This window comes from Lepidothrix coronata, unplaced genomic scaffold, assembly GCF_001604755.1.
Source record: "Lepidothrix coronata isolate B3197 unplaced genomic scaffold, Lepidothrix_coronata-1.0 Scaffold89, whole genome shotgun sequence".
Taxonomy (NCBI): Eukaryota; Metazoa; Chordata; class Aves; order Passeriformes; family Pipridae; genus Lepidothrix; species Lepidothrix coronata.
The window spans coordinates 605,386-627,154 of NW_016690269.1; the positions used below are offsets into that span (position 1 = coordinate 605,386).

At 37.6% G+C, this 21,769-nt stretch overlaps 1 protein-coding gene across 4 annotated transcripts in view; it reads left to right on the forward strand.

Annotated features, from left to right (window-relative positions):
- Positions 1-21,769, forward strand: part of CUNH9orf3 (chromosome unknown C9orf3 homolog) — a 159,267-nt gene that overhangs the window by 62,764 nt on the left and 74,734 nt on the right. For all 4 annotated transcript variants that reach the window (XM_017821180.1, XM_017821177.1, XM_017821178.1 and 1 more), the window contains 3 exons: positions 5,547-5,607; positions 14,275-14,337; positions 14,963-15,046. In XM_017821180.1, the coding sequence (XP_017676669.1) occupies positions 5,547-5,607; positions 14,275-14,337; positions 14,963-15,046 (208 nt within the window). The remainder of the gene's footprint in view (positions 1-5,546; positions 5,608-14,274; positions 14,338-14,962; positions 15,047-21,769) is intronic.

Sequence of the window (21,769 nt, forward strand, 5' to 3'; positions counted from 1 at the left end):
CTCAAGAAGTAGTCTGGTGCCATCTCCTCCCTGTCATACAGTGTATCCAGGGAGGAAAGATGGAAAACACAGATGGAAATCCAGCATTAATTGCCTGACACGTCCTGCAGAATCCTCCTGTGTGTGACTGTGGCTGGTTAGATATGACTCAGATTGTCTTTAGCAGCACTTGGAGTCTATCCTTGCTTATCTGTTGGTTTGTTCTGTGCTCCTGTAGACTGTGCTACAAATACAGATTCTTTTGTAGTGGAGCTTTACGTATTATACTTTTTAAAAATAATGTATTTACTTGAAAAATGTAACTTTGAAGACCAGTATTCCAAAAGTGGTGATAACTCTGGATGAGTGGTTTGGAGAAAAAAAAAGGAGAGAAGAAATTCATAGAAGTCAAATGTATTGAGGTTTTTGGTGAAACACTTCTGTTCCTAAAGGTTGAGGGACAAAGAAGCTCATTGTCATTGAGAAAATGTGTTTTGTGACACTCTAAATTTAGTTAGGGTGGTGTTACATTTTCCAGTGATGTACTGAAGGATGATACTTTGTTTATCTAATTGAATATAATTTTCTGCCAAAATATAAGCAAGAATATTATATGGAATATATATAAAAGTGGATTTTTTAGTGGTATGATTATACATTAATTTGTTTAAAAAACCTCGTTTTCCTTCCTTTTTTCTTATGTTTCTCTGAAGTCCAAACCCGGTGCAAAATGTTATTTGCATAAGCATCCAATTTTCTGCCTATACACATGCTAGTATATTTTAACTTTCAGTGAGACTAATGCAAAAGAAGTATGGCTCCATTTGTGATCCATCACACTCCAGAATGTATGAACAAAATTTCAGATCTATGGTAATTCATTTTATAGTCACATATGTAGCATATCTGAACCAAAATTACCTTGGATGCAGATTTCAACAGCAATGCAAGAATAATAGAATATCTGGATATACAGAGGGCCTTTATTTCTTATCTGCTGCAAGGATGTTTTTTCATTCTTAAACGCATTCTGTTCCTAGTACAGAAATACTCACCTGAGGTAAAAGAAAAGGGAGGAAAGAGAAAATGAAATATTTTTAGAGATCATCTATTGATCAGTTCTTTTTTACACAAAGTTTGTTGTGGGAATGAAGTGCATTTCCATACTAGAGCAACAAACTTTTTTGTAGCACACAAAACCTTCCAGACTTGTGCAATTCTACCAAGCAAATTTTAAAAATTTAAACTAAATGCTGCAAATTTGACAAATATTAAGCACTCTAAGACACCGAAGTTTGTAATGGAGACTGGTCTTAATCATTAAAAAAAAAAAAAAAGAAAAAAAGATAAATGTGTAGTAGATAATCAATCCAAATCCTGCCCTCAGCTGTGGCAACAGAGGGAAACTAGTGCAGTTAGCAGTAGAACTTGGCTTAGGGGAGATGTTTATAATGAGAACAGGATGAATATTGACGGAAAATGGTCATGCAAGAGTGTGGAAATTTTCTGTAATTATTACACTACAGTGATGTAACACGAACTCACTCTCTACTGTTGGATACAGAGGCTACATCTAAAAGATTTTCACCTTTCAGTACTTAATTCCTGTAGTTTTTATTTAAAGGAGATTTTAAAGTACATTCCCAGTGATGAGTAGTTCCAAGATACAGACATAATTTTTTAAGGGGCAGTCACTGATTTTTGCTGCCTTCTGCATTCAGAGGAGGAGATTTTTGTGCCTGGTTAATAGGGCTCCTTCCCTTCCTGCTCTGATTCAATTATCATGGCATGCTGGCTGCAGGAATCCATCCTGGGAGGAGGATCCTTCTGGTTCTGGGCTGCAACTGAATGCTCCCACCAGACAGGCTAAGCACTGCCTTCTGGGCCTTTATAATTTCTTAACTTGCCTTTAAGGCAGATTATTTGTCTGTGTGAAGGGCTACTGTTGAGAAGGACACCAGAGATTCATCATTACCCTTCTCTGTTTAGAAAGATTTTTAAAATATTCCATGCACTGGCTGGAGTCTCACATTACCTTGACCCTTCTGCAGAACAGCTGCAATACCTTCCCACCTGTAACTGAGGCATTTGACTTGCTTGTGTATCATTTCAGACTTCACTACATTGAAAAAAACAAGCAAACCAAAACAGACACCAACAAACCCCTCCTGTGTGTCTATATAATACAGTGCACTAGGTTTTATAAAGCTCCTGGTGGTTCTGTTCTCCCCAAGGCTCACACCCACAGTCTGTGCTGCACCTTCATCCTCTGCGCATCTGCCCAGCACATGAGCTGGGCCAAGGCTCAATATTTACCCCTGGAACAGAGGGGGAGCTTCACTAGTCTCAGATAAATCTTTAAATCTCTAAAGAGTTGCTGCTTGTGCAGCTACTTTATGACTGCAGATTTTTTTTGAGCAGGTCAGTTCTGGTCTTTGGAGTTTTCTGCTCATAGTTTTTATTTCATTTCATTCAATAAAATAAACAAGTCTACTACTAAGCTATGCTTTTAATAGTATGTGATAGACAAAGGAAGGCTTGTGGTACAGCTCTACTATTTGTACTGTTAATAACCCAGGCTCACTAACCACATTCCTTGGATGTCTTCATAATTTGTCGATTAAGTACTGAAATAATGCATCAATTTCAAACTACTCAGCTATATATTTCAGTTGGATATGGCAGACTCTTCTATCCTCCTTTACATAAAAAAAAAATTTTCACACTTTCATGGTTTCTTCCTCTTGATTTAGGAAGTAAGTGTGTTTATACTGAAGTTTGTAGAGTCCCCTGGGGCCTTGTGCAATGAAAACTTGATATATAGACATCTTTTTAAACACTCATTTTCAAGTTATCGTTAATGTTAGTGTTTTACAGACCTTGCTCTGAAGCATTGAATCTGACCATGAACTGTATGTATGCATGTCAGGAAATAATTCCTAGGCTGATTGGCTTATCATCTAAACAAATAGACAAGGGAGGAGATAATGGATGTAAACCCATTCTCATTTGACAGCAGGAAACTGAAGTAGGAAGCAGTGAAGAACCTGAACAATGGAACCCAGATCCCACAGTCCAGTGCAGAACCTTAAACAGAATCCCATCCAGAAATTCACACAAACACCACATTTAAGCCCTTACAGATGCTTAACTGCAACCTAAGTGGGTGGTAAGTGCCCTCACTGAACTGCAACCTCTACAAATACCAGGCCATCTGTCCTTTCCTACCATGGTTTTTTTTGAAATAGCAATAGTTTATGATAAATTTTTGGGGGTTGTTTTGAAGCCAAGCAAGTTAGTGGAAAGCTTTCCAACATCTTCACAGTTCTTCAGTACTGACTCTTAAGAGGTTCAGAGCAGGTCTGCTTATTACTAATATATTAAAAAAAAATAGTGGATGCCTGTAAGCTGCTGAACCAAGTTGTTTCTTTTGATAGGTGCCAACAAGAATGTCTGAAGTTAGAATAAAAAAAGGTGTGTCCAAGTAGAAACAAAGAAGATTGCATATGGTCATATGGCAGGTGTTTGGCTGAAACTGGGGGTGCTGCAGGCAGAGAAACAGCAGCACTGTTGTCTTTGCCCTTGGGAAAAAAGATAGTTTTAGGAAAGGCTGAGTAGCTGTCTCGTGGTTTACTGCCTGGGTTAGTGTAGTGGCAGAACAGTGTGATTCCCCTCAGTGTCATAAACGCTGGTTTTTGAAATTAGGGGGTGTATTACATAAATGCTCTGCATAGCAAATGTAACAGAGATTATTTTGCAGAGTTTTTTTATCATGAGGAAATCTCACAGTGTAAGTTTAGCTTCTGGGGGAGGGAGGAAAAAGGACTACCTGGTATTGTGAGGCTGTTTTTCTTATCCCTCGGTAAGACAAACTAAATGCACAGATAAGGGAATTTTCCCCAGCTCCTAGTTCTACTTCAGCATTAGAACACTGAGCTGTATTTGTTTTGATTCATGCAATAACAAATTTAAAAAATTGTTATTCTGCTTATAGTACTTGAGACGGAATAAGTGGTACAATCCACATTTACATCTTTAACTGTGTAAAATTTTGGTGCCCAGTTTTAAGCTAGTCCTGTATGCACTTTTTCTAGTAACCAGGCAGAAAAAAGAACTCAAGAACATCATCTTATTCTGAGGAAAGTACATTGATTAACTGTTTGGAAATACTCTTCCTTTTCTCTATTCCCTGTAGAAGGGACTCAGCTAACTAACTTAAGACTAGAAACCAATTTTTAGAGCATGATGGTAAGGTGAAGGCAATTATACTTCGAAGGATATAGCAGTCAAATGCTCTAAATTTCATAAGTTTGAATAAATATCAAGGAACAAGCCTGGATGTTTAATAATTTATTTGAATGTGGAACACTACACAAGCATCACATACATGTTAAGTTTTCTGTAACAAATTTATTTATATATTCAAACATGCACAGTGGTGTTTTCCTTAAAATTCAGAATCCTAGCTGTGTAGAAACATTTCTGCTTGATTGCTGCAATTATTTGAATCACGTGATCAGAGAAAAATTTGTATTGAGTTGCTTTGCCTTCCTGATTCAGAGCTTTGAAATGGTTGTTCTTTCCATGAATGTTTTGCTTGCTATGAGTCTGCATTCCACATGTGAAAGTAGCTGCAAGTGTGAGAATGAGCCTTGCCATACACAGGACCACACACATCTGTTCTGCTTCTCAGAATATTTGCATTCATTGAGGGCTTCTCCAACTCCCTTTCTCCAGCACTGGCACACAGCACGGACAGTGCCATTTTTAAAAAAAATTGTTTTAAATTTCTTTTTGTTTGAGTTCCCTGCAAGTTGGGAAGTCTCCAACCAGAGCTGAAGTAAATGCAACAGAAGTTGGCTACAAAAGTAAAAGGGGAAATATGATGTCTGAATTTGCAAATACTTAGCATGTGGTTATTTCAGTCTCACAGGGCTTGATCATGAGAGACTATTTCCTTTTGTTGGAGCTCCAGACTCTTCTGTGATTTCACTATGAATGTTATCAGGATGTAAAGAAAGTGCAGAAAAGACAAAGCTAGAGTTTATTAGATACTTGGTAACTTTGAGAATTAATATCCATCAGTGCCTTTTAAAACCTAAAAGTTTGAGGAAGTTTGTATTTAATTTAATTTAGTGTTTTATCTTTACATTTAGGCTGCTTCTTTAATAAACTACTGGTTTTGAATGTTTCAGTATAAATGTGCTTGCCTAAGACTTTTTTCCCTGTAAAGAAACCAAAAAGCCACTCGGTGAGAAGCAGAGGACCTGTTCATACTTCACGTGTTCCATAAATGTGGTTTACCACCTAACACTTTCTCTGTCAATCCTCATAAGCACTGAATTTATCATTTGAGTTTTGAGCACAGAAAACCTGATCTGCCTGATTTGCTCATGTGACCCGTTATGGTATTATTCATTAAAAACCCAAGAATGTAGTACCACTGCAGTACAACAAATACTTGGAATTAGGGAGTTTGCTTAGCTTCTGAAGGGTTATTTTATGTATATGGGAAAAAAAATGGTATTTTTGTGCATGTCTTCTAATTTTTTTTCCCCCCTCCCAAGATCCGGGTTAACTGTTGAAAGTATCTTCCAGAACTGGCTTGAGACTTCTGGAATACCAAAGGTAAATATAAAATACCAGTTCACAGTCCCTTCTGGAGTCTTGTTCTTCTCATTACATTATGTTATTTAAATCATTACCTGAATTTATAACAGGTATGATTTTAAATAAAGAGTTTTGTTTGTATGTGATTGGCTCTTGGATTTGAGCAGCCTGTCTGGTGGAAGGTAGCCCTGCCCATGGCACATGGGTTGGAACTAGATGATGCTTAAGATCCCTTTCAGCCCAAGCCATTCTGTGATTCCCTGATTGTCCTACTCAAAGAAAAAATGGATTGGAGAGGAAACTCATGGCAAAACTGTTTAAAAATTTAAACTGAAATATAATTTACGAACAGTTCTAAATCAATGCAAGTTGAGTACTTCTGTGGTTTCATAAATTTTAGGAGGATATTACAGCAGCAGCTCAAGTACTTAATATGATTTCTGATAAAGCAGTTTGCTGTTAAGAAGGGTCCTGGCTTTTGCCCCAGTTATAAGCTGTATAGATTTCCTGTTTCCCTTTTTTAAGACAAAAATATGGATGAAGGGATGACTCTACAGGAGAATGTTTCACAGGGTAGCAGTTATGGTCAGTTACCACATTCAGATATTTTTCAAAAGAATGCTCTTACTAAACTCCAGTTGGGCATTCCAGTTTTATAGAGGGTACTAGAAAATTTTTCTTGCATAAAAATCGCTCTTATTGGATCAGAGTATGACTTAAGGCTTAGGGTTGTTAACACTTGATATTTCTTGTCATTGCTAGTCATGCCTTATCTTGAAGTTTTTCTTTTGGGTTGTACGTAGTAACTACATATTGGTGGTTGGCAACATGAGACAGTAAAGAAGTGAAATGCTTGCTTGAGATACAGTTTGTTGAGATACAGTAAATTTGTAGGCATTGGTAGTGGGAATGACCTCCTAAGTATGTAAATCTCATTCAAGTGTGTGATTTGGGGAAAAAAATGGGAAGGGTCTATGAGAGGTATCATTTTCTTTGGTATTTAATAACGTTTAATAGTGAATCTCACATTAATTTCAAAATTAGTATTAAGTATTAGTCCCAAGAACAGCAGGCTGCTGATTAAATACTTACCACTTGATTACTTTTTTTATCTGAACATGGAGATTTTTGTGTGTGTGTTTTAATACCAGCACAGAGAATATAACTGATTCAACTGATGGTTGAATTCTGTTTGAGAAATAATCTGAAGAAAGCATAACTGCTACCTTAACATATATACTTGTTCTTATACATGGAAACCACACTTTGATGAATAGGCACTTCCACTCAAGAAAATTGGTATTTTTTTTGTATTAGCAAGTTTGCAGACTGGAAGATTAAAAGATCTTTCTTAAGTTGTTAAAAATGTAAATGAGCAAAGATCAACAATATTAATTGTTTAATGTCTTCTGTAGTGATAGCAAGCACAATAAGAAAGAAGTTTTTGAATGTGAGTTATTAGTGCTGTGTTTTTTCTGAGATTATCAGTTCTACTGACAACATTGCATCCCATTTTCTTAGAATAAAGATTTTGGAAAATATAAAACTGTAATCAATGTATATAGTACTGTAGCATGCATAAATGTTAGATGAATCATGAAGATAAACAAGACAGACAAACTCAGTCTGTATGTTGTTGACTCTGAAAAAGATAGACTATCCACCGGAAAGTTTTCTAGATATACCATAGGATACAGAGAATTTTGTTTGCAACAAACTGTCAAAAAAGATGTAAGGTCTGTTATTATTTAAATAGCTCTGTATTTATCTAAAGAAGGTTATTGGCATAAAATGGCCTTGTAATTTATTTAGCCATTCCTGTAAATTGCAGTTAAGATACTGCTGAATGAGACACAACAGTGGTGTATTTTTGTTTGTATAATAGTTCAAAAGTTCATGAAAATGGCTTATCATTAAGATACATCATTAAGTGTTAGTAAGGACACAAATTTGTTACAGAGCTCTTGAAGTTCAGGTGTGATTTAAAGTATTGTTATCATTTTGGCAGGTTTGATTTAAGTTTCTTCTGCATTGCACGTGATTGCTGATTTAGGAGAAAACCACAGACATTTGAGATCGGAATAGTGTTGTTACAAAGTATTGTGTGATTACATTCTAAAATGGGGTAACATGCTGCCTCAGATTAGATGCTCAGGGGGCACTGAGTAACTTGGTGTCTAGGCTGAATGTAACTTTTAAATGTTAGAGTTGAAAGTATTGGCTGTAACATTTTAGTGCCTTTGTTGTTCTGAATTCCAAAAGTGAAGCTCAAAACAGAGTTTTAGGAGTCTTAATTTAGGAGTCTCAATTTATGAAGTGAATAATTAAGAAAAAAAAAAGCTTTTGAGATTCTCAGCTGGGACCATGAGTCTACATTAAGGATGAGGAGGATACTTTACTGGATTTAGTTTTATGACCTGCTAAAACATTGGCTTGCCTCTTCAGTTAAAAGCCAGATTTTCACAAAAGTGATTCTGTTTTTCTTCAGACTGCCTTTCAGTGTCGTGTGTGTTCAGCTCAGAGATAAAGTACTTGTAGTAGTAGAGTAAATTTGCACAAGTAATAACTTGGTTGAGACGTTGAAGTGCGTTTGAAACTAATGTTCAATTTCTGCAGTAAGTGTGGGCTGGATTCCTTGTGTTTGTTCATTAGGATCTCTTTTAAGTTTAATAAATCTCAGGCAGTCATTTTCATTCCCTTTTCCTATTAATTGCATTGCTGAACACAAAAGCTGTGTTATGTGCAGAATGGCTGAGCTTCTGCGTACTGGAAAGGAGTTATGTTTGGTATCTAAGAACAATAACAGTTTCCTGCCTGGCTGATCAATGCTGGATTGAGTTCACATTCCCAAGCTCCCACTCTCCCACCTACATGTGCAGGGGGTGAAAACATAGCAAAGGGAGGGAGGACAGGCCCTCTTTTTTACAGAAATGTTGAAGGTAGACTTGCTTAATGAGGACACAGCTGGGCTTGCATAGCAATAAACATTGATTTTAATTCGTTGCTTGTAAAAACATCCAAAGAAAAGCACAGAAGTTAGCAACCAATTAATTTTTAGCCTGCTCATTGTTTTCTTTACTCAATGGAAACAAACCATTAAGGTTTAAAATATTTTTCATGCTACTTTTCAAGAAAACAGCTTTTCTGTATTAATTAGGAAAGAGTAGGCTTTGATATGTCTGAAATCTCTCCAGTTTGGGGTTCCTTATAAGTAGTTGTATTGCATCGGAACAAGGTTATGAAATAATGAAAAGTCAAATGCTACTCTAGGAAATAATATTTGAGATCTTTTTAGTGCAGCAGGATAAAGAGTTGGGCCTGAAGCTGAGGTAGAAATTTTATGTGACAGAAACAAGTTGCCACCTACCGTTCCCAGTGGTCTAGGGTTTTTAAAAGAACACTCTAAATTTTACTTCCTTGAAAATTTCCCTGTTTTCTAGGCTTTTAGAAAGACATGTTTGGGACTGGAAGGAGTGAATATGTGGGGAAGATGTATTTCACACATGTAAAAACACATACTATGCACCTGATGTCCATGCATCCCTCTGTAGTGCTAACCCAAAAAGTGTGACCTGCTGATTCATTACGGAGTGCAGGGCCAACCTAAAATCTGAGGGTTTATGTCCATATGTGATTGTATTAAAAAGAGTTATATCTTGCTACTTTTAGAGAAAGATGTTGTAACTTGTACTCTGGACTGTGTTGGAAATTCAGAGCACGTGGCAGTAGTTCTCAAGCAGAAAGGTCTAAATGTAAACCAGCAAACTACTTTTCCAGTTGCTCCAGAGGCAACTGTATGGTAGTGAGAGGACCCAGTGAAATTAGAAGAGGAAGAAACCAAAGAGACCATTTTAGCATACTCTAAACATATTCTCACAGTATAGATAATATTTTATCATAATATAGATAATATAACCCTATATGATACATAAATCATATATCATATGCTATATATCATATATATGCTACATACAATTATTTAGTAATAAGCATATTATTTAGAGATCCTGTGGTATTGTTGTTAGAGATGCTTTCTTTATTAGATTATGAATCTGATCTTGCAACTAAATAGGTGGTTCTGGGGATTCAGTGATTCGTCTTTACATAGTAACTTTCTTCACAAAGCATGTGAAGAAATGTTGAAAAACATTTCTGCCATAGTATGTGAAAGTCGTGTTGCAGTGTGCTGAGAGTACATCCTTCATGTAGCTTCAGTGCCATGGTCTGGGAACCACGGCAGGGTTGGAATGGGGTTGGACTTGATGATCTCAGAGGTCTTTTCCAACCCAGCTGATTTTATGATTCTATTGTTTCAATAGGGTTTTGTCTCTTGGAGGTAGACATATTTTAAGGAAGGGGAAGTTTGACTTGAACAGAATTTCACTGTAGGGATGTTGTGTTGAAAAATATCAGATCAGCATGCTGACCTGAAAAGAATGTATTTACATCGCCACAGTGACTCTTGGAGGAATTAGAACATTTAGAACATGACCATCTTTCTTAGAAAATGAATAATGTCAGAAAAACTTGATTTTCCATTTCAGTGAATAAAGCTGTACACATGAAAACTGCACAAAATCAGTTGGAGAACTCACTGTTCTTACAGGAGAACATTCTGGGCTGGATTTCTTTTTCAGTAATTTTTATTTGCTGCAGATTTACTGTTTCTTGCAATGTGGATGCACCAACCATCTTGTCATTTTCAGATGTAACCTACTACTTGCTTAGTTTCTCTGCCAAATTCTGGTAACAGTAGTGTTTTAAAATCCTTACAATTGTTTTCTCAGTCAAATGCTTCAAGCTAGACTTGATCATCTAGTGAGCTACTGGATAAAATACTTTTCTGTACTTCCATTTTCTGAACTTCTTTTTACAAAAGGTTGGAAGCCAGGTTTTTCCTGCTGAAACAATTTTCAGGTCATACAGGCTGTTCTGAGGGCACATTATATTCTCAATCTCCAAGTAAGCTAATTTTCTAACTAGTGTTCTTTTTTTCCCAGTAAATCATCTGTGCGGTAAGAAAACAGTTGTATATCCTACATTTTATCGTAGTGCCTTTAAATTATCCATTTCTGATATTGCAGAGATGATGGCATCAACCTTAGAAAGTAAGCTGTATCATTCTAATATGGTAGGATGAAACTAGGAGGGAGTCCATTTTTTGTTTTCTGCTAAATGGGAAGATGTAAAAAGGTACAAAATTGCAATTTGTAAACTGGTGAAGTTAGCTACATCGTCTAGGAGAAAACAACTTTTCTGTGCTCTTGCTGATGTCCATGTAGATCTGAATATATAAATGTCAGGGTGTATATGTGGTGTAAATTTCAGTAATTGAGGGGAACATAATATCTCTAGAAGTGAGAGGTTGGAAAATAAATACATTAGTTATCAATTTCCTCTGCTTTGCAGGAGCTCTTCTGAAATTCATTTACAGTAAATATTTTTATTCCACATTTTCATCTTTTTCTTTTTGCCTTCCAGTATCTGAGGACTGTTGGAAAGCCTAAAATGGTATTGATTCAATGTTCACCTTAGGTAAAACTACCTTCTTGATTTATCAATACTGACTGTCTTTGCATAAGAGCAGCACAGAGGAACTGAAGTTATAGACAACATATGCAAAGTGCATGATTATAATTTTTCACTTAGTTATGAAATATCTCCATTAGCCGTCACAGCCAGAACAATTTAAAACCGGTTTCTGTTTCAATGTAAAATGAAACAGTTGTCTGTTGCACAAATCTCCTATTGTTTTCTAGGCTATGCACAATTCTGAAAGTTCCTTTTATGCTTGGGATCTGGTCTGGCTTGAAGAGGAACTGGTGAAAACCATTGCCTAAGTTATTTACCAGGATATTAGGCCTACCTTCACCCAATTGGTAGAAAGTGCTTCTTTCTCCCCCCATTTTTCAAAATTTATGTTTAATCCTGACGTTGCAAGACTGAAGGATCCTAGCGTGCTTTGACATGTTTTAACTGTTATACAGGACAGCTCCATTAGTAGTCTCTGAAACAAAGTCTTCACAAGTGAAAAAGGACACAGAGGATGGACTAATCTCTTAATTTCTATTGTGAAGGGATTTAAGTATGATAGTCAGTGTCATGTGGACAACCAACAGGACAGTTGATAGAGGGTAATGCAGTCATTCTCACTTTAAACTGGGTGTACCATCACTCTTTTATCTGGTGTAAGTAAGCTTTTGAAGTACAGAGGAATACAGTAGGAGACAAAATGTTCTTAAAAAAATCTTCTCCCCCCTACCTCCCTTACCCTCCTTCTCTCCTTTTTTCCAGCTCCCTTCTTCTTTTCCTCTTCATCTACTCTCTCTCTTCCATGCTCTCTCTTCCAGTCCCAGCAAAATTTCCTAGTCTGGTTATGAGCTAAATCTTATTGAAGCATAAATAAGTGAACAGTTGACTGCACAAGCAGCGTGGTGTGACTGCAGCTTGTTAGGCCCACCCTGTTTCTGTCCCTGCCCTCTTCCCTCTGCAGGTGTCTGCACTGGCATGTTGGCTCTCACCTTGTGCTGCAGGGCTGTCGTCTCAGTAGCTGAGCGTCCCAGGTAGGATGTGCACAGCAGCCAGCTCCAGGGAACCCCAGCTGTTGGCTCCACAGGGTATATTACCAATAGAAAAAGTCAGTAACAATTCCCCTTGAGTTTCCTTCACTACTCTGCAGCTATTAACAAGAAAACAGGAGCTGCCTCTGGGGTTTAACACACAGTATATTTGTATGTTTATGGATTTTCATCCCAAATCAGCTTCAGGGTCTGCAGGTCTGACAATCAATGTCTCTGGTAATTTTTTTCCCTGGTTTTCTTCAAACATTTGACAGGAAAGAAAGTGTAATTCTTTAAAGGATTTAAAGTATAAATATGTTTCATTGTTTCTATGGTTCAGTGTTTCCCATAACTACTTCTGTGGGAATATTCAATCTAATTTGTTAACTGATCCAAGGAAATACTGTTTAAGTAGTTGCATTCATTTGTGTTTGCAATTAACATCATTTTTTGTTCGTAATTTTGTTCATTCTCTTTGAACTATGCTCTGTTCTTTCTTCATTCAAATGCACTCAGTTCAAGAGTCAAGTTATAGGAGCTTTCAGAATTATCATAGTAAAAAATTTGTCATGGCTTTACAAAATAAAAATATGTTACTCAGTTTCAAGTAGACCTTGTGAGTACAAAATAAAAAGCTATAGTAAGATTTTCTACTGTGATATCTCTGTTAAAAAGTTCTTCTTTGTTTAATAGTTCATAGTGAAGTTGCTTCTATTTAAAGCATTGAGTTTGATCTTGGCTTTGATCTAAAGCTTTTGATCTTGAAAGAAGGATGTTGTGGCAGTAAAACAAAAAGGGTAGAAAAGATTTTTCTTTTTTTTTCCAAGTGGTAAAGGATACTTTCAAGACTTAGTATGGACTTACCTTTACTTAAATCTGTTTGCAAAGTCTATCTAATTCTGTATTTTTGAGGGTTTACTCAAATGCATGCTTTAATGAACCCTATTCTTCTACAAGAGCACAGATTTTTCTTCTGAAGCTTCAGGGAAGCTTCAGAGTGAATTCAAGGAATTGCCATATATAGTATAAGAGTATAAAAAACCCCTAAAATACTGAAAATACCTTACTAGCATAATTTTAACTGTACCAAGTATGATACAGTCTATCTTTTGTTGCCTTTTGTTTTTTAAATATAAACACAAAGTACTTTATAAAATTGTAATGTAAGGATTTATAGTATTCAGATTTTGCATGGCTGACATGGCTTGGGTCTCTCCCATCATGGTGGAGTTAGAATATCCTCTTCAGAGGCTGCAGATACACCTGTTGAAGTCCCAAATTTAATCACATCCTCACAGCATCTTGTCGAGTAAATAAAGCATTTAGCCGAGGCCTAGGTAATGGGCTTTGTGTGCTACAACATGACTAAAAAGCTGCTTTGCATCTTGATTTAAGATGCATTTCAGACCCTCCAAGTGAGTTTAATAGTTGGATTTGGGAGGTGCAAGCAAGTACGGAGGCCAATCTTGGATCATTTGTGATACTTGCTCTCTTGAACTAGCCCCGTTAGGCCATTCCTCTGTCCCACAGACCTGTGACAGCGGCTGTTTATAGGAAGGTTCGTAGGAAAGCGGCTTTCATAGTAAGGTTCTCGAAGAGAGTGGGTATCTCTAATAATCAGGCTGCAAACCCGTGACAAGCATGCCTGCCGAGCTTGGGAAGGGCCGGCCCGGCCCACGGAGGGAGCGCGGGGCGGCGGCAGCACCGCCCGGGCCGGGCCGGGCTGCGAACTGCGGGAACTCCGGGCCGGGCCGGGCTCCGAACCCGCGGGGGATCCGGGCCGGGCCGGGCCGATCGCAGCCGAGCGGTGCCGCGGCCGGGCCGCCCCGAGCCCCGGCCCTGACGTGTGTGAGGCTCCTCCTCCCCGCGGGGCTCCGGGACCCCGCCGAGGTGTTTCATTTCCTACCAGGGCTGCGCGGTGCCGCTGCCGAGGCGGGAGCGGGGATGGCCCGGCCCGGGATGGCTCCGCACGGCTCGGCCCAGCTCGGCACGGGGCGGGCGCGGCTCCGGGAGCCGCCGGGGCCGGGCGGGGGCTGTGCCGGCGGACCGGGCTCTGCCGGCGCTCTCCGTGGCCGCAGAGCGGGGACCCGAGCCCGCCTCAACCTGCGCTTTCTCCCCCGTGTAGCCCCTGCTGGAGGAGGTCGAGACGTGGAAGGAGTGTCAGCTCGTCCGGCAAGTGCGCGGCGAGGTGAGGAGGGAACCTTTCGCGGCCGTACATTGCACCTCGCTTCTTACCCTTGCAGATTTGCTCCTGGAGTTTTCCACCTGACTCACCACCCCCAGCCCGCCACGCTTTTGCTTTAAAAAATAATTGCTTCCGTATTAAGTATAAAAATATTTGTAGGGGCAAAAAACCCCAAGTGTCATTGCTCTATGAAATAATGAGAACCCCACCAGCCAAATTTGACGTTGTTAATCTGGAACAACGTTCGAGTGAGTGGCTGGAAATAAATCTCTACTTGAACTAGACGGTGTATGGGATAAAACGCAGAGATTTTGCCCAGGATTTTTGCACGCTGCAGTGATAACTTTCCATTTGGCAACCTGGCCTGGCATCAAATACGTTCTTTGTGCAAAAAACCTTAAACTGAAAGCTCTGAGATGAAGAACACCACCTCGCGCTTGGTCAGTGCACAAGTAACTAAACAGATTGCCTAAGACCATGCCACTCTGTATGGAAAAAGTGTTCTTCCCTATCCAGTGAAGCAATTAAAAAAATTGTCTTGAGTCTCTTATAGCTTTTTACCAATGCTGAATAGCTGCACTCAGGTTGTGTCTTCTTCCTAAAAAAGCACCATGATTTTGAACTCCAGGTCACAAAATGGATTCAGACAAACCAGAGGGTCAGAAAAAGCAGCAAAAAGAAAAGAAAACAGGATGAAGTAATTTTCCAGAAGGTAAGCGATCACGATGTCTGTTTGGGTAATGGGACAAAGGGCAGCAGATCCGAAATGCTTTCCGATTACGCCTCCTTAAGCTCTATAGCGATGTTATTTACCGTCTTCAACAAGGTGATAATAAAAAAGGGTGTTACAGATAGTTTCACAGTCACTCTATAGTTACAATGGCAAGAATTTAACAATCTTTTCAGATTGTTAGTTTAGAAGACAAAATTTTCCTATAATTATATTTAACTGGACCATTCTGAGGAAGAAAGAGAAGAGTGCTTTCATCAGAGAAATATAGCACTTGAGAGCTTTTAACAGGACCTGCACCACTATTTTTGGATACTGGTAGCTGAGAAACAGTTTTCATGGTGGATATTCGGACGATGATAGATGTGATGTGTATGTTGAAACAAATATTCAGACTATGCTTGTTGACTTCATTCAGAGTGTGAGTTTGAAAGTCATCTATTTGCAGTACAGATTTCAGTTAATGTCGATGTGTCTAGAAAGTTATTTTAAAAATTACTACAGAAGATTCTTAAACCTGAATGCAACTAAATTTGAACTATTTTTAACCAGCGATTTTGATTAAGCTATTATGAGAGACTTGTTCTTGCAATGTAGAGAGGTAAGTAATTAGCTGATATTTTAACTAAATAGCTGTTTTCTGTCCTCTGAGGGAAAAATTTGAATAAAAAATAAATAAAGATGCACTTCCAAATGCATTATTAGAACTATGGGGGTTTTTACTTGTTTTGGTTTTGCAACAAATTTATGATTGTTTTTTAAAACTCTTGTTACTTCTGAAGGATTAAAAATAGCAGTGTGTTGCTTTGCTGTTTTGACAGTGCTCCTAGAATGCATGATGAATCATTGCTGTTTCTGTAGCCAAATTCTTGCTGATAGCATGGCTGCCAACTCCTTGGATGTGTTGCCTTAGTACGGACATTGCAACTCTATGACAAATGTCCTCAAAGTGCCTTGTATAGGAGTGATTTACCAGCTCTGTGGTTAGCTAAAAACCACCAAAAAGCATCCTTTTATTCACTACTTGCATTTTGTAACTGGAAAACATAATTTAGGAAAGATGTTCTATGTTGTTGTACTTTGGAATGATGTGATTTAAACAGAGATAGCATAAACTGTTTCACTAGGTAATTCCATTTTTGTTTGTATTTCTGTATGTGAATGTTTTTTTGCATGTATGTGTAGCTATAGCGGGCGAGCATTAGTCTGTTCAAAAGTATTCTTGCCAGGATTTTGCCAGCAATGGAGAGCAGAGTAATACCACGGTAATTTGAACAGTCTGATTTAATTCCTTTCTTCTTATACAAAGTGATGATGACTGCATCGGGAAGGTCTGATTTTTATGTTAAGAGGTCTATCATTTTATGTTAAGAGGAATAAGACTTTTTTAGGTTAAAAATTGTATCATCTTGGGAATTTGTGAGCAAAATGCATTGATAGGATAAATAACCCTAGTACAAACGATAGTCTACATACATTTTGAAGTAATTTTTAAACGGTATAAAGTAGATCCTATGTTACACCTGAACAGTAGGTTTAGAAGTGCCTTATGCTGTTACACCAATCCTAATCTCTTATTATAGGAGAAAGCTTCCTTAGTACTTCCTTAGTACTGATAAAATTCTATTTCTGTTGGGGGAGTTGTTCTCCTGGTGCTCTGTTTGTGAGACAGAACTTCAGCACGGAGGCTTGCCATGTTAGAAATGCAAAACCTGATGTGTAAACCTAAGATATACTCATTGTTTTTCAAACAGTAATTGTAGAGCAAGGTCTGTGAATTTAAATTGAAGGTGAGCGTAACTGTTGTCTTTTAATATCCATAAGTATCCATATCCCGGGGATGCAGTGCAGCTTCCCAGCACTGCGTCGGCCCGGTACTTACCTGCATGGGAAGGAAGAGGTAGAACAGTAAGTCACCATTTAGTCCCTCACATCTGGGACTAAACCACTGACTAGTCACTGAGGCTGGAATTCTTTAAGTTGCATAGAAGTTTGGCCATTGCAATGGTGGTTTTCCAATACAGTTACAGATGAGAGAATAGAAGAGAAGAAGGGCGAGGGACCTCCTGGAAGTGCTTCATTGTACTGTTTAGTTTCAGAGTTGGTTGCAGCTGGGTTTTCAGTGAGTGCTTACCAGTCAGTGCCATTCCCAGTCAGTGTGGATGGTGCTAACCTCTGTTCCACCAGGATTCTTGGTTTTTAGCTGTGTTCGTATTAGTTTTTAGCAGAAATGGTGGTATACAGCAGTTAAAGTATCTTTCAAGATAAAAAAGAGAACAAGAAAGAGAAAAGCATGTAATGGAAAAGTGAGGCACCCTTTCAGAAAGTAGAGAGGTAGGAATAAAAGCATGGAATGAAAAGAGGGAGCTGAGAAAGTGAGCAATAATAAACAGAGAAGTCAGAGAGTTGGTACCAGCTCATATCACAACTGTGATTAATGTAAGGATACTGATTTGCTACATCTAGAAAACTGAGCTTGGCTTTAATCTTGTTAATCCTTTGCAAGCAAGCACAAACTTCTTAAATGTAGCTTCTAAACTTGCATGTGCCTGTGCTGTCCGATTTTCCTCTGTCATTTCTTTTCTTTGTGATAGGAAGTCCTATTTCTAATACAAGATGGGTGACTTTACTATACTGAGACACCTCCAAATCAAAGCAACTGCTGCATCCAAGTACAAAATCTAGGACAGAGAGGTAACTCTGTAGAAAAAAGTGAAAGAGAATTGTGAAGGAAAGGTTGCTGACAACTGCCGGGGAATTGCTTCTTGAAAAAGTTGCCTTCTAAACAGTTAAGTTTGTAGGAGCTGACTGTACTTGCACTTAGGTTTATTTAAAGAACATTTGAAGATACCATGTGGTGGATAAGAGCTACGTGACCAGGAGTGTGAACTGTGCTCAAGGGGCGTAGGAACCACTGGGGAAGGTTGTGTAGAAAGTTGTGCTGGTTTCTGGTGTGGCCCCACGTGGTGGATTAGAGCAGAGTAACAGAATCAGTGGGTGAGAGAGACTTTTACTCAGATAGCTGTGAGTTCTCATACTTTTGCTTTTCTTCCATATTTGGGAGGGCGGGTGGGGTTTTTTGGATGGGGATTTCTTCTGTTGTAGCTTTTTTTCATTACTAACATTTTTGCTGCTCTGTCTCTGCAGTTTCTTATATTTTCTTAACAGCTTTTGTCCCAGTCTTTTTCTCCTCTTTACTTTTCACTCCTCTTTACTTTCTCTGTTTTCTTTGGACTCCTTTGGTTACCTTTGGTACTGTTCATTCCTTTCTATTTACTTTCAGTAACTTTATCTGTTTGAAAAAAAAAAGGAGAAACAAGTTGAAAAATTGAAAAAAAGTTGTCATTTGCTCACCATGTTTTCTGTTTATAGTTCTCTATAAATACTCTTCTTACAATGTGTGTATACATACACAAGTTTAAACACACTCACCCCTAGCATTCTTCTTTTGTCATTCTTCCTATTCTCTTATATTTTTTACTCCTCATTTACTCTTGTACTGTCTTTTCATCTTGTCATTTAGCTGCTCAGCACAGTTAGCAATCAGAATGTGTACCAATACAGGATGTGAAATTTAGAGAAGGTATAACAGAGCTTGGAAAGAATTGTTCGGTTAAAATTAGCATTGTTTTATTATGAAGAGTGTGAAATAAATATTAAGTGTTATTATTATTTTTGTTGTAATATTTGAGTGTGTCTGCTTGAACCAGTGCTGAATGTTAGGCAGAAGAAAATAACCTTTCAGTCAGCCCAGTGGAATTGTAGCATGAAATCTGTGTCCATTGTGGCATTTGAGGGGAAACATTTTTTGTTAGAAGACCGATTCACTTTTACTTGACTTTCAGTCTTAAAACATAAAAGCTGCTTTGAAAATGTTCCAGTGGTATAAAAAGTGTAATAGGATGAGACACACGGTATACAGGTACCCAGTATTTAGGAAAAACATTGAAATATGTGTGTGTGTGTGTATGTGTGTGTGTGTATATATATATATATATATGCACAGTAGGTAAGGAAAACGTTTCTTGCAAATTATCAAAATTGCATTTGTCTGTTTCAGTTTTATTTTGATTGTATACCAAAACTTTGAGGAGTAATTCAGTGTTACCAGAATAATTTCTGCTGCTTTCTCAGAAATATTGTTTTAATGTGTTTAAAGTTTGTCTGCTGGTTTACCAGCAATGTGACTGTCATTTGATTTTTTTCCTATTGGTTGTTGCTGTTGATCATTTTGTCTTGCTGTCAGTATTTAAGCTCTATGAATAACCTGAGCAAAAATGAATGTTGAAATGGCTGTTAAGTTTCTAATAAAAAATAAAACCCCAAAAGAGTTGTGATATATATGACTAACACTAAGTGCTGTAACTCTTTTGTTCTTTAACAACGAATTCACAGTGTAACTGAAATACAAGAAACAAATCTTGTAATTCACTAAAATGAGTCTTCTTGATATACTTTAAGTAGAAAATGTTTTGAAGTCTCAGAAAAAGTATTGATTAAAAAAATTGTGTGGTGTAACAGAGCTCTTCGTTAGGGAAGTTTATTCAGGATGATGTGTTTCTGCTAATTCAGGTAAAGACTATTAATATATAGTGCATTAAAATTACTTAAAATCTGCAATTGCCATGTATTTTTTTGTTTCTCAAAATGAATGTTTTTACCTGAATCCAAAAAACTAAGAATCAAAGCAAGGATCAAATCTGAAATAATCCCAGAGCTTGTGCACTGCATAGTGCTTAACAGCTAAAACAAACATGGTGAAAAGTCCTCGACTGTTACTCAGAAAGTCTTCTGTGGCATTATTTGCTGTACCAAATTAATCTCACAGAACTTTCTAGGAACCCTGTAAACTGGCCTTCACTGATTACAGAAAACATTGAATTCCTTTTGAGATCAGGAATTTGAATGGAAGACTTTATACCCAGCTCATATACAAGGTCTGAATTGCAGTAAATGTTCTTAAGCTATCTGGGAAATAAAGTAATTTAAGAAACTTTTCCTCTGAATACATGTGAATATTATTTCAGGCCACTGGAACTAAATGTTTTTAGTATTTAGTTTTACTTCCCTGTAAGAATATCTGTATTTATGAATTGTTTGGAAACTGTAATTGTGCAGCTCTAGACAGCTATGTTTTTTTAGGATAGTGCTGCTTCAGAATTCAATTAACAAACATTTAATAAAACAAGAAAATACTATGTCCATGTATAAAAAAAATAAAAATTCAAATTTTTAGTGGAATTTTTAGTTTAGCAATAATATTTTTTAATAGTCCAGTTCTGATTACAGTATCAACTTATTTTAGTTGGAGTAGTGGTAGGACCTTAGTTTTCTTTTGAAGAGCACCTATCTCTCTTAGCAAGAGATTGTTGTTGCACAGTATATTTGACATTGAGTCTGCCAGAGGGATGTTGTTATTGTGTTGTCAGAGATAGAATGTTCCTATTAGGCCACATTCAGGCTGCATTTACAGATCAGTGAAGCAACTTATCACTACAGGTCTGTTGATGCATCTCCTCCCTATCTGACTCTGAGATGGCCGTTTGTAAACGAGGAGCTCTCAGGCCAGCATGGCTACCTGTTGCAGTAGTTTGAAGTTGCAGATGATTGCATCTTGTTGTGCTGTCCCAGCAAGCACCCGTGCTGTGCAGGGGAAGGTTAAGGCTACTTTGTTATAAAACACAGGGTTTCTGCGGGAAAGAAAAAGGCAATTTTAGTGAAGAGTTTTATTCCTTTTGGTTTGTAGGAAGAATTAGTTATATACTATTCAGATATCAGTCTCCTTGGAGGCATTTTAGTAAGGTGGTGTTTTTATGTGTTATTATATGATGCTGTCTAAATGAATTACATTACTGGGATTGACTACTGCCAGTAACTTTTTCTGCTGTTGTTTCTTGTTATAAAACCCTATTTTTGGTGGTTGGTCCTTCATACCTTAGCTTAGAAAAAACTTTTGTCTTTAATACAGGAAATGGAAAATGTGAGAACAGTTTTGTTCTTTCCAAAATAACAGAAAAAACAAAAAAACCATTCAATTGTTTTCAATACTTCTCAAATGTATGCCCCCACCAGTGTTTGGTGCACTTATTTGAAACATTCCATAAGTTTTTTCTACAGACTTTTCTAATGGATTTTTTAGTAGTTGAGAATATACACTTCTGCATGGCAGCTGAATAGTCCACTTGATTTAAATGTCCCCAGGTTCTTTTTGATGTGATTGACTATAAAGACAAAGAAGGTTTAATGGTCTGCTTGCTCAAATGTGTGCTTTATTTCAGTCTAACATTTATTACACATTCTCAGAAATAGGCTTAAATATTTTTTGATGACTAGTCAACTATTGTCCTCATTCTGTGTCTGTTTTCAGTTTTGGATTATGTTCACATACTGTATAGTAAAAGCATATTTATAGGAGTCTGTAAGTGTAGACATTTTTATTTAAAGAAATGTGTGAGCATGAAATGTAAAGTCTAGACCTTTTACAAAACACATTAGAAAGGTTTTGGTAGTTCTTAGCCCTCTTTTTGATGGCCACAATTCTAAAATACTCACGTGTAGAACTTAAAATACTCTTATAATCCTCTCCTCCCCTTAGAGACCCCCAAGAAGCTCTTTTAGAGCAGGAAGGTAGCTCACTGTTAAAAGCAAGTACATTCTTTGTTGCTTTAATTAAACAGACAGGATTGAATTCTTAAAGATGTGTAA